This window comes from Pipistrellus hanaki (genome assembly GCF_964339955.1).
Source record: "Pipistrellus hanaki genome assembly, chromosome: 8".
Classification (NCBI taxonomy): domain Eukaryota; kingdom Metazoa; phylum Chordata; class Mammalia; order Chiroptera; family Vespertilionidae; genus Pipistrellus; species Pipistrellus hanaki.
The window spans coordinates 60,351,962-60,364,437 of record NC_140510.1 but is presented as its reverse complement, the minus strand read 5'-3'; the positions used below and the strand labels follow the sequence as shown (position 1 = coordinate 60,364,437).

Here is a 12,476-nt window from a genome sequence, read left to right as displayed (position 1 = left end):
CAGAGATATTTAAGAAGCCTCATACCATTTCTGAAGCTCCTGTGAATTGCCTCCAGGTTGGGGTATTCCCGTAGATTGATCTGACTGAACAACATTTCCAGAAATGACAGATTAAATGGGTCCTCCAGTATGGTGAGAATGTTGTATACCACTTTGGACACAGGGACCATATTTCTACAGGCTTCCATAGACTCCTTAAGAAACAGAATGAAAGATTATTATACATGATTATAAAGATAAATAGAGATTTGTTATACATTTGTGGTTTTCTAAGTTGTAATAGAGCTATTTTGCTCTTTTTAGGGGGAATTTCATGCAAAATGTATAGTCAAACTCTCTAATGTAGAGAAATCACAGTTCTACCTGTTTACTTGGGAACTTCATATATATGTATTTTGATAGTCATAGAAATAAATTAGCCTTCTTTAAAATAAGTCTGTTTTGTAAACCTTATTTTAGTTCTATTTGAGGGAATAGAGAAATTTTATTTTGTTTTGTTTTAAAATATATTTTATTGATATTTTACAGAGAGCAAGGGAGAGAGATAGAGAGCTAGAAACCTCGATGAGAGAGAAACATCGACCAGCTGCCTCCTGCACACCCCCCACCAGGGATGTGCCTGCAACCAAGGTACATGCCCTTGACTGGAATCGAACTCGGGACCTTTCAGTCTGCAGACCGACGCTCTACCAGTGAGCCAAACCGGTTTCGGCGGAATAGAGAAATTTTAAGAAAGGAAAGTGGAATCAAAGGCTGTTATGGTAGAATTAACTCTCTAAGGCTCTGGGAAGGACACTTTGGTAATTGACCAGGGGTCAGTAAATAGTTGTTATTCCGTTGATTTTTGTTAGCCTGTGTTCTCTCTTTGCCTCTTGGACTTGAGATAGCCTGATTAGGGTCCAGCCATAGGGAAATGACCCAGAGAATTCTTTTTGATGAGAGGATAGCTAAGAAGACAAAAATGGCAAGAGAGAATTGATTGCAAATGTTTATGGAGCACCTACTAGTCTAGTTCTTGTGTACAAAGTAATGGAGATGTTTAACATGTTGCTCCCCTTATGGGGGAGGGGCACTGTCAGGCAAAGAAGATAGGCATCCAAAATAATAAAAGGCTAATATGCAAATTGTTCCCTCTACCAGGAGTTTGACTGGGAGTTCGACCAGAGGGCAGAGCCAGCTGGCCAATCACCCACAGCCTCTCCCCTGGCCAGCCCCACCCTCGATCAGTCCCTCCACTCTGATCAGGGCCGGCCTACCAGAACCCACCCATGTACAAATTTGTGCACTGGCCCTCTAGTTAAATAATAAACACAAATTAAATAAATATTATTGTTGAGAGAAGTTTTATTAAGGGCAATCATAGGAAGAATAATGAGGGAGGTCTTAATTAGGAGTCAGTCATGGAGACATCTCTGAGAAGTGACAGCTGGGCTATGATCTAGAGAGGGCTTAGAGCCAACCAGGCCAAGCCTGGGGGGAGATGATTCTATCACTGCTAACACTTCCCTAGGTTCAGGAAATGCTTTAAACACCCCAAATTATATGAAAAGAGTGCCATTTTTATACACATAGACATATCCCATTGTCTTCCTTTCTTCACATTAGAATGGACCATGGGTGCCATGCTCTTAGGAATTAAAATGGTGCCATTAGTAGGATGAATGGTATCCTCTCCCTCCAAAGATATGTGCACTTGAAACCTGTGAATGCGATCTTGTTTGGAAAAAAAAAAGTTATTTGCTAATATAATTAAGGATCATTTTGGATTAGGTGGGCCCTAAGTCACAATGACAAGTGTTCTTAGAAGAGAAAGAAAAGGGGAGAAGACACAAAAACAAATAAAGTGGTGTAGAGATGGAAGCAGCTATTAGATGTTTTTATAAGTAAAGAATACCAACATTGCTGATACCACCAGAAGAAAGTCAGGGAATAGACTCACTCAATATCTCTAGAAAAAAAAAAAAAATCAACCCTACCAATTCCTTGATTTTCGATTTCTGGCCTCCAGAACTGTGGGAGAATACATTTAAAAACTGGTTTGGGGATGGGGACAATGTTAAAATATGTACACAGATAATAATTTAATAAAAAAATGTAAAAAAATTAAAAATAAATAAATAAAATAAAAATATTTTTTAAAAAAGTAAAAAAAAATTAAAAATAAAAAACTGGTTTTTGTTGATTTAGTGATTTTTTTGGAGAGAGACATTGACTTGTTGTTTCACTTATTTATGTATTCACTGGTTGATTCTTGTATGTTCCCTGACTAGGGATTGAACCCACAACGTTGGTGTATGAGGATGATGCTCCAACTAACTGAGTTACTCAGCAGGAGCCATTATTTCTTTTAAGTCACCTGGTTTGAGATTACCCTATGATATCCTTTTTTTCTGCCAATAAATATTTGAGTCCAGGCCTTCTGAACTCTAGAAATCCAGGGTGTGTGTGTGGGTGGGGGCAAGGGGGTTGGTTTGGGACTTCAACAATTGGGCATTCTTGGTGAGAACTGAGCTGCTATGTGAACGTGGTCAACATGACTCACCGTGTACATTTTCTCAGAGATGAAGGATTTGTCTCGGAGGCCTTCCAAGAAGGGAAATGGCTTGCATATGGCATAGGAGATCTCCAGCTTCTGGAAGATGAAGTGCTGGCGAAGAGTTTCTTTTAAGTCTCGGGTGATGTTGAACATTCTATGGAAGGGGCAGAAGAAAAAAAAAGAAAAAAAGGAAGCAAAGACATTGTGGAGCTTGGGAAGCTGCCCCCTGTGTTTAGTGAGCATTCTGGTCCCAAAGGCATACCTGAGCAGTCTGCAAAGCAACATCTGCCTCAAAGACTCTGGTATACAGGACAATACCTAGCAATAACGGAGGCTAAAAGTGAACTCCGACACTTTGGGATGACTCTGACATCCCAAAGGAGCTGCTGGTTAAACATTAGGCAGGTATTAAAAATAGCTAAAATTAATTGACAGCTTCTAGTGTGCCAGATTTTAAGGGTTTCCCATGAAGTGACTTATTTAACCTTCACAAAACCTTTGATTACTATGATCATAGCCATTTTTATTGTCAAGGACACTGAGACATAGAGGGGTTTAATAGCTCACCCTAAATTGTGCAACCTGGAAGTGGTGCAGGTGAATAAATCCTGACTTTCTTGTTCCTGGCTCCCAGCCATAAGCACTATGGTCTGTGGCTACATTGAGCTGAGTTATGATTTCCTAGACTGCAGCTTAATGCACACCCAAGCAATGCTTATGTAGGGGATGGCCTCAAACAGGCAAAAAGATGGAAACATGATAAATCTTAGAAACTTTAATAAACCACCTACAATCTTCAACACACAGATAGGCAAAGCATAAATAAAAATACAAAGAATATAAAAGACAGGATTAGTAAAGGTGACTTAAATGATTTATGTATTAATTTCATATCTTCGACATGTGCCTTTTCCCATGCCCATGACACATTTATAAAATTTACCATTTGTAGGTCATGAGAAAATAGTAAGTTTAATAGGCAGGAAGTTGACAGACAACATTTCCTGACAAATTGTCAAGAAGAGGGAGGCACTGACAAAATATTCATTCATCTGGAGATACTTAAAAAACAAAACGAACAGAGATCCCATTTTTCCAACACCATTTTATGTCCAAGAGAAAATGGAACTGTAATGACTATTTCCTAGGATTTAATTCCAGTGGCAGATTGAGTAACCTGTCTCTCTCTTTCTTCATTTTCAAATCCTTTAAGTTGACTTTAAAAAAGGATAATATAAAAAAGAAAATGCAGAAGAGTACTAGAAAACAAGAAAAAATGCCAGGGTAGGGGTGGGGTGGGCATCTATAATTGTGAAGAAATCCTGGAAGATAGAGAACAACTGGGAAAGAAATCTACCATCCACGCCAGGCATGAGGGAAGGATAGTGCAAAGAGCACAGAACTAGAGAAAGTCAGAATGAACACACGACACGCTAAGAAGAGGAAGGGGCCCTGGGGTTACATTTAGGATGACTATGCAACAGCTTTCAGAACAGAACACTCCCCTGGTTCCTCACTCTTAAAAAAGTGTTTTCTGTGATTGTTCAATTACAGTTGACATTCATTATTATATGTTTTCAGTGTTCAGCACAGTGATTAGATATTGATATAGTTAATAATTAATGAAGCAACACCCCCCCCCCCCTCATTTCTTGTCTGTTATGATTCCCAGGGATGAAACACAGAGAGGTTAAGTATCCTGCCCAAGGTATTCAGTGGCAAAGGAGAACTCATCTGACCACAGCCCCGTTTCTAGCCAGCACCTGACACCACGTCTCATCTATGAGTGTTCAGACTTTTATTATGTGAAGAAGTCTTAAAATGAGCCAACAAAAGACAAAAATCCACATAGAAAAAAAAGCAAAAGACATAAACAGGCAATTATATAATCGCGCAATAAATATAATGAAAAACAGAATAACTCACTAGTAGTCAGGACAGTGCAAATAAAGACAACTTAATAACATGTTTGCCTTTCAAATAGACCGAGATAGAATCACCGACTCTCCTGGTGGAAGCTGAAGGCTAACTTTGTAATCATGGCCAAATGTCTTAAAGTATGAGCTCCCTTGAATCCCAGATTCCACTTCTAGGAACTTATTTCAGGTAAATAATTATGGATATGTTTAAAGAAAAACTATAAGAAGTTTACAATACATCACAGATGTATCCTCAATGTACCTCCCTTATTTTCTCCTTTCTCCCAGCTTCCCTACTATTGTACTTCCAGTCACTGCCCAGGCACAGTGGATAATGAATGAGTTGCCATTTGGGGCAGGGGGCAGGATCACAGAGCGAGGATGAGTATGGGGGCGAGCAAACTTGTCGCACCCACAACAACAGGCTAGAATTTAGGGAAGAGAGAGTTGAGCTGTATGTGTGGTGCCCTTCTATATCTGTCCCCCTGTTCAGTAATCTCCTATTAAATCCACGTACCCTCTAGCTCTTTGGAAAACACAGTTTTACGGAGAGTACGCTGCACAGTTTAAGCAGTGGAGTTCCACCCTGCAGCTGCTGCCAGGAAACGAAACTTAAAAGCCCAATCACCAAAGCAGCTAAGTGGAAACCCACCTGGATGCTGAGTTTTCCACCTGCTCCTTCCCTTCCCTGGTGCAGGGACCAGCCAGGGGTTGCTCCTGGAAGACTGGAAGACAGGCAGGGAGATACCAGAGGGCGAGGCAGGAAGTCTGTGCGTGGCACACGAAGCAGAGAGGGCCAGGCTTCCCAGGAAAGAAAAGTGAAAGTATTTTGAGCAGTGTGTGCAGGAAGCTGAAGGCTGAACTTGCAGTTCACTCCACCCTCCGGAAACTTGTGAGGTTACAAGGGTACCTGTCTGGGGTTGCTGGTGGTGGGCTGCTCCCCATCCAGTCCAGCCTGGGAGGGGGAACAGAGGGGAGAAAGTGTAGGGGTTCAACCCCAGGGTCCTGGGGATCTGAGAAGCCACGGTGAGTCTGCTTCCCTATCCTCCTCTATTTCCCATGTCTTGTCCTTCTATACCTTTTGGGTAATAAAAATGTTCTACAATCTTCTGGATTGTGGTGATGGTGACAGTCACACAACTGAGTACATTTACTGGAAACCGTCCAAGTTTAGAAAACAAACAAATTAAAGGGGAAGTGAGGCAGCTCAGCTATGCTTATAACACACTTTATAATGCTGAGCTTTGGGGCTGTCCCCAGTCCCCTGTCTGGACCTACCTCCTCCAGTCCCAGGCTCCCTGCTGTGCCAGGCCAGCTGTCCCTTTTCTTTCTCAAGCCACTTCAGCAAGGGAAAGGGACAAACGCGAAGCACCCTTAGTCCCCACACAAAGTTACTGCCTCACCTCAGAACAACTTTGATTCCTTTGAATTAGGCTTCTGTGTCTTCTTTGCTTTGGGTAAACAAATGGCCCCCTGTCTTCCTCCTAGATCTGGCCACACTCCTCCTCCCGGAACTGACAATGCCCTCTGAGGCTGGGGGGAGGGACAAACACCACAGATGCTGGCTGATCTGCCTTTTCACTTTTCTTTTACCCTTTGAGTGCCGAACCTGAAGGATCCTTCAATGGGCAGCTGTTCTCCCTAGAGCTGTGGGAAGACGGTCAAGGAAAATCTAACCAAGGGTGATCCTAGCCCAGCTCCATGGCCCAGGGGGGCCAGCAGATGGCAGATGGAGACCATAATCTCAACTGCAGGTCAGTCTTCTGTCTTCTCCTGTCCTTCATTTCTGGTAAGGTGGGCATCTACTGTTATTATTTCTGTCTACCCAGCCTCATTCTATAGTTATGTAAGAGAAGGAGATTGAAAATAAATACATAATGAGTGCATTAGGTTTTTAAAATTAAAGTGGGAAAATTTAAGGCCACATGATTCACATTACATAGTTCTTTTTCTCACCGCCCCTCTTCCCCCTCCCCGCCCAACCCTCTCATTTTCCCCATGCCTCCTCTATCCCCACCCACAGACAGTTCTGTCCAGAAAAGGTCTTTTTAGAAAAATTAACATCCCAGTCAAATGCCTGATTGTTGTCAAACCTTTTCCAGTCTCCAGGTAGTTGGGAACCAGTTTTATTCAGAGCCTGAGGGTTGATCCAGTGCCTCTGAACACTTGATAAGAGGAACTGAAAATAGCCGAGATCGGTTTGGCTCAATGGATAGAACGTCGGCTTGGGGACTGAAGGGTCCCTGGTTCGATTCCGGTCAAGGGCATGTACCTTGGTTGCGGGCATATCCCCAGTAGGGGGTGTGCAAGAGGCAGCTGATTGATGACTCTCTCTCATCGATGTTTCTAACTACCTCTCTCCCTTCCACTCTGTCAAATTCAATAAAATATATTTAAAAAAAAAAAAAAAAGAGGAACTGAAAATAGGTGGTGCCCAACAGGGACTAATATAATCAAGTGGGGAGCGAGTGTTGCCTTTTTTTTTTTTTTTTAATTCTAGGATGTAATACCCATCTGGTTAGAGAAGGAAGCAAATATTCTTTTAAAATGCACAATTTAAAAATCCTATATAATAAAGAGGTAATATGCAAATTGAATGTCATTCCAAAACACAAGATGGCCACCCCCATGTGGTCATAAGATGGCCACCACAAGATGGCCGGCAGGGGAGGGCAGTTGTGGGGGGGACCAGGCCTGCAGGGAAGGGCAGTTGGGGATGACCGGGCCAGCAAGGGAGGGAAGTTGGGGGCAATCAGGCCAGCAGGGGAGCAGTTAGGCATTGATCAAGCTGGCAGGGGAGTGGTTAGGAGATGATCAGGGTGGCAGGCAGAAACGGTTAGGGGCAATCAGGCAGGCAGGCAGGCAAACGTTTGGGAGCCAGCAATCCTGGATAATGAGAGGGATGTCTAACTGCCCGTTTAGACCTGATTCCAGGATTAGGCCTAAATGAGCAGTTGGATATCCCCTGATGGGTCCCAGATTGGAGAGGATGCAGGCTGGGCTGAGGGATTTCCCCGCGCCCCCCCCCCCTCCCCCGTGCATAAATTTCATGCACTGGGGCTCTAGTATAATTTAAAAAGGCAAGATAAATACATCAATATGTTCTTGTTGGTAAAAATTAAAACAATGTATAATTTATGGAAACTTATGCAATGTAGTGGGTCCACAACACCCAGCACAATCTCTCCTGGCAGCAGAGAACATGTCCTGACCACCACTCCTCCATTTGCTCTCATGACATTTGAAGATGAGTGAGTAGAGCTAGTAGTCCAGTCAAACTTTGGCCTTCAGGCAGGGAAAGAAAGGCAGTGAGAAATGAGGTCAGGGGTAATGTTAGCCTCATAAAATCATTTAGGAGTTGATGCCCTTGCTTCCATTTTTCTGGAAGAGATTGCAGTTGAAATGGTTTGGTGGAATTCACTAGTGATACCATCTGGGCCTGCTGCTTTCTTTTGGAAAGGGGCTATTAATTATTAACCTAATTCCTTTATCAGATATAGGCATATTCAGAGGATCTATTTTTCCTTGTGGAGTTTTGGTAGTGTGTGTCTTTTAAGGAATTTGTTCATTTCATTTTTTTTCAAATTTGTAGACATAGTTGTCCATATTATTTCTGTATTATTCTTTTAACCTCCATGGGATGAATAGTGATTTATTTGTTTCTGTTATTAATAATTTGCCTTCTCTGTTTTTGTTTTGTTTTGTTTTGTTTTGTTTTTGTTAGCCAGGCTAAAAGTCTGTCAATTTTATTGAACGTTTTTTCTAAAAAATTATCTTTTGGTTTTATTGATTTTCTCTAATGTTTTTCTGTTTTCAATTCCATTGAGTTCTACTCAAAATTCTATGATTCCCTTTCTACTGCTTGCATTAAGCTTATATTTCACTCCCCTCCTTCCCCTTTAGTTTCCTTAGGTGGTAACTTTAAGTTGTCGCAGAGGCTCCTTACACTGTCATTTTTTTGAAAAACTTTTTTTTTTCTTTTTGTTGTTCTGATTAGGTGTTTTTTGCTTCCTTATATTCCAAATCATTGTTTTGATTATTGGCTTCATCTACTCTACTGTTGATTTCCTGTAAATTATTCTTCATTTCAGTTAGTGTATCCGTCATTTATGATTGATTCTTTTTTTATGGTTTCCATGTCTTTTTTTTATGGTGTTGAAGTTCTCTCTAAGTTCATATACACTTTCCCTAAGATCATGGAGCATCCTTTTAACCAGTGTTTTGAACTCTGCATCTAGTAGATTGCTTGTCTCCATTTTGTTTAGTACTTTTTCTGGAGTTTTGTTCTGTCCTTTTATTTTGGACATGTTTCTTTGTGTCCTTATTTTAGCAGTCCTGTGTTTGCTTCTATGTATTAGGTAGAGCTGCTATGTCTCCTGAGCTTGGTAGAGTGGCTAGTAGGTGTCCTACAGGGTCCAGTGACACAACCTCCTGGTTCACTTCAGCTGGGCCTCCAGGTGCAACCCATTGTGGTCTGTGTACATCGTCCGGTTGTGGTTGAACTTTTATTGCTGTTGGTATACCCATGAGAGATATTTACCCCCAGGCTGATGGGTTACTGGATGTAACTATTGTGGATGATCAGCTGTGCAGAGCTCTGATGCTTGCTGAATCCATCCCTTGAGTGTGTCAATAGTGGGTGGTAGTTCAATGTGGTGTGAAGCTGCTTACTGGGTGTACTGGTTCTGGGGCTACCTGGCATAGCTACAAAGAGGTCTGCAGATGATTGCTACTTGTGCTGGTCTTGGAGGTGCCTAGGAGAGACCAAGCTATGAACCAAAGCTGGCTGCCACTAGTGCCGGGCCTGGCGCAACTTAACAAGAGGAACCAGGCACATGGAAACCAGGTGCTGCTTTTTAAACGTTCTTTTTTTTTTTTTTTAAATATATTTTATTGATTTTATACAGAGAGGAAGGGAGAGAGATAGAGAGTTAGAAACATCGATGAGAGAGAGTCATCGATCAGCTGCCTCTTGCACACCCCCTACTGGGGATGTGCCCACAACCAAGGTACATGCCCTTGACCGGAATCGAACCCGGGACCCTTCAGTCCCCAAGCCGACGCTCTATCCATTGAGCCAAACCGGTCCCGGCAAGGTGCTGCTTTTTTGGGAAATTTTAAGAAAGTCTGAAGCATGAGTAAAGGCAGGCCATTGGTATGGAAAAGCTACTGGGAACAGCTTAGATAGGCTCAGAAGTTGGATGGGGCAGGATCTCAGAGAATCACCAGGATGGGGGTAGAGAAGTGGGGGAATGGGGAGGGAGAGGTGACTGACAGCTCTGAGGGATAGGTTTCAGAAAATGTACCCACCTAATTGTTATCTGCCACATGTGGGTGGGATCAGCCCATTCTGCATTTCTACCCCTCCTATTAGTCTCAATATGGCTTATTCTTTAATTCCCTAGTTGTAGGACTTCCATTTAGTTAGATTTCAGTTAGTTCTGAATGATGGTTGTTCTGTATAGTTTAGTTGTAATTTTGATGTGGTTGTAAAATGATGCTAGTACTGCATACCAATGCCACCATCTTGACTGGAAGTCAGTGCTACTTTTTAAATTGTATACACATTAAGGATTGCCATGAAATTCATCCTTCTTGCAATCCGGGACCCCTTGGGGGATGTCAGATAGCCAGTTTTGGCCAGTTCATGCAGGCCAGGCTGAGGGACCCCACTGGTGTTCGAGTCCATGCATCATGCCTCTAGTCATTATATAATGCCCTTTCTATTTCTGACAATTATACTTGTTCAGAAGTCTGCTTAGTTTGAAATTAATATAGCTACTATAGTTTTCCTTTGATTAATGTTGGCATGGTATATCTTCCTTCATCCCTTCACTTTTGACTTATCTGTGTTTTTGTATTTAAAGTGACTTGCTTATAAACAGCATATAGTTGGATGTTGTCTTTTTTCTCTGTCAAAGTCTATGTTTTAATCAGTATATTTAGACCATTCATACTTAAAGTGATTATGCATATTGTTGGACTAATATCTATAATTTTATAACTATTTTCTTTTTTTTAAAATATTTTATTGATTTTTTTACAGAGAGGAAGGGAGAGAGATAGAGAGCTAGAAATGTCGATGAGAGAGAAACATCGACCAGCTGCCTCTTGCACACCCCTGACCAGGAATGTGCCCGCAACCAATGTACATGCCCCTGACCGGAATCGAACCTGGGAGCCTTCAGGGGTCTGAGCCAAACCGGTTTCGGCAACTGTTTTCTATTCATTGTATTTGTTTCTATTTGTTTTTCCCTTTTTCTTTTTTGTTTTTGTTTTAATTGAGCATTTCATGATTCCATCTTTTAGCATATCAATTATACTTCATTTAAAACATTTCATTGCTTTACCTAGGGTTTGCAATAAATATTTACTACTAGCTATCTCCATTTTATTTTTATTTATTTTTTTATTTTTTTTAAACTGGCCAGGTTGGCCGCGAGAGCACCACACGCAGGTGGGCTCCACACGACCGCACTGATCCAGGTGTAGGCAATCCTTTTAATATATTTTTTAAAGATATATTTTATTGATTTTTCACAGAGAGGAAGAGAGAGGGATAGAGAGTTAGAAACATCAATGAGAGAGAATCATCGGATCAGCTGCCTCTTGCACACCCCCTACTGGGGATGCGCCTGCAACCAAGGTACATGCCCTTGACTGGAATTGAACCCGGGACCTTTCAGTCTGCAGGCCGATGCTCTATCCACTGAGCCAAACCTGTCCTGGCGCTATCTCCATTTTAAATAATAGTGTACTGCCTCATGGTTAGTCCATGCATCTTATAATAGGATGTAACAAGTTCTTCCCTCCTGTCCTTTATAACACTACTACCAGTCATTTCACTTATTCATATGCTGTAATAACAACATAGTAGTTGTTATTACTTTGAACAAGCAGTTACCTGTTAGCTCAATTTATAATAGGAAAAAATGATTATACATACATTAATTTCTTTCTAATATTCTTCCTTTTTTTATGTAGATCTGAGTTTCTGATCCATATAGTTTTTCTTCTGCTTGTAGAACTTAAAAAAAAAATTTCTTTCTGGGTATTTCTTCAAGAAAGGAATTAGCTCAGTGCTTGTTTGAGAAAATATTTATTTCTCTTTTACTTTGAAGGTTAATTTCAAAGACTAAAAATTTTTAGATTGGTGTTTTTGTTGTTTTTTTTTCATCACTTCAACTATTTCTTTTTACCCTCTTGCATGGCTTCTGATGAGAAATTTGATGTAAGTTTTATCCTTGTTCTTCCATAGATAAAATTTTTCTCTCCTCATCCTTTTGGATTCTTTTAATAATTTTCTTTGTCTTTGCCTTCTGCAGTTTGAATGTGAAAAGACTTGGTGTAGATTATTTGGCATCTATCCAGTTTGATATTTACTGAGGTTCCTGACTCTGTGGTTTGTTGTCTATTATTACTTTTGAAAAAATTATTTGGCAATTACTACTTGAACTATTTTTTCTGATTTCTCTTTTATCCCCTAGTATCTAACTTACACATCTTTTTGAGATTGTTTCATCATTTTAGTGTGTTCTGTTTTGTTTTGTTTTACCCCTTATATATTTTTTTCTCTTTGTTGTTTAATTTGAGAAGTTTCCATTGGCTTATCTTCAACTCACTGATTCATTCCTAGGTCATGTCCAATCTGCTGATGAGCCCATCACAGGCATTCTTTTTTTCTGTTGTAGTATTTTTAATTCCTAGCATTTTCTTTTTTTATTATTTCTTTGAGTTTCTCTCTTTGCTTATTTCACCCTCTGTTCTTGCATGTTGTTTGCTTTATCCATTAAAGCCCTTAACATTTTAATTAGTCATAGTTATTTTAAATTCTTGTTTGACAATTTGAAAACCTTTCATATCTGAGTCTTGTTTTGTCTTTTCAGACTTTTTCATGCCTTATAATTTTTTTGAAAGCAAGATGTGATGTATCAGGTAATAGGAACTAAAGTAAATAAGTGACTAATGTGAGATTTTTATGTTAATTTGGCTAGCAGACGGGTCATGGTTAATATTTGTTC

General features: G+C 40.6%; 2 protein-coding genes across 2 annotated transcripts in view; one reads left to right on the top strand and one right to left on the bottom strand.

Annotated features, from left to right (window-relative positions):
• SP110 (SP110 nuclear body protein) overlaps positions 1-5,242 on the bottom strand; it is a 33,378-nt gene extending 28,136 nt beyond the window's left edge. The window contains 3 exon segments of the mRNA XM_084891814.1: positions 26-194; positions 2,543-2,690; positions 5,108-5,242. Coding sequence (XP_084747940.1) covers positions 26-194; positions 2,543-2,689 — 316 coding nt within the window. The 5' untranslated portion in view covers position 2,690; positions 5,108-5,242.
• Positions 5,243-6,069: 827 nt separating this feature from the next.
• The window catches only part of SP140 (SP140 nuclear body protein), a 59,987-nt gene continuing 53,580 nt past the window's right edge, over positions 6,070-12,476 (top strand). The window contains exon 1 of the mRNA XM_084891772.1: positions 6,070-6,209. Coding sequence (XP_084747898.1) covers positions 6,157-6,209 — 53 coding nt within the window. The 5' untranslated portion in view covers positions 6,070-6,156. The remainder of the gene's footprint in view (positions 6,210-12,476) is intronic.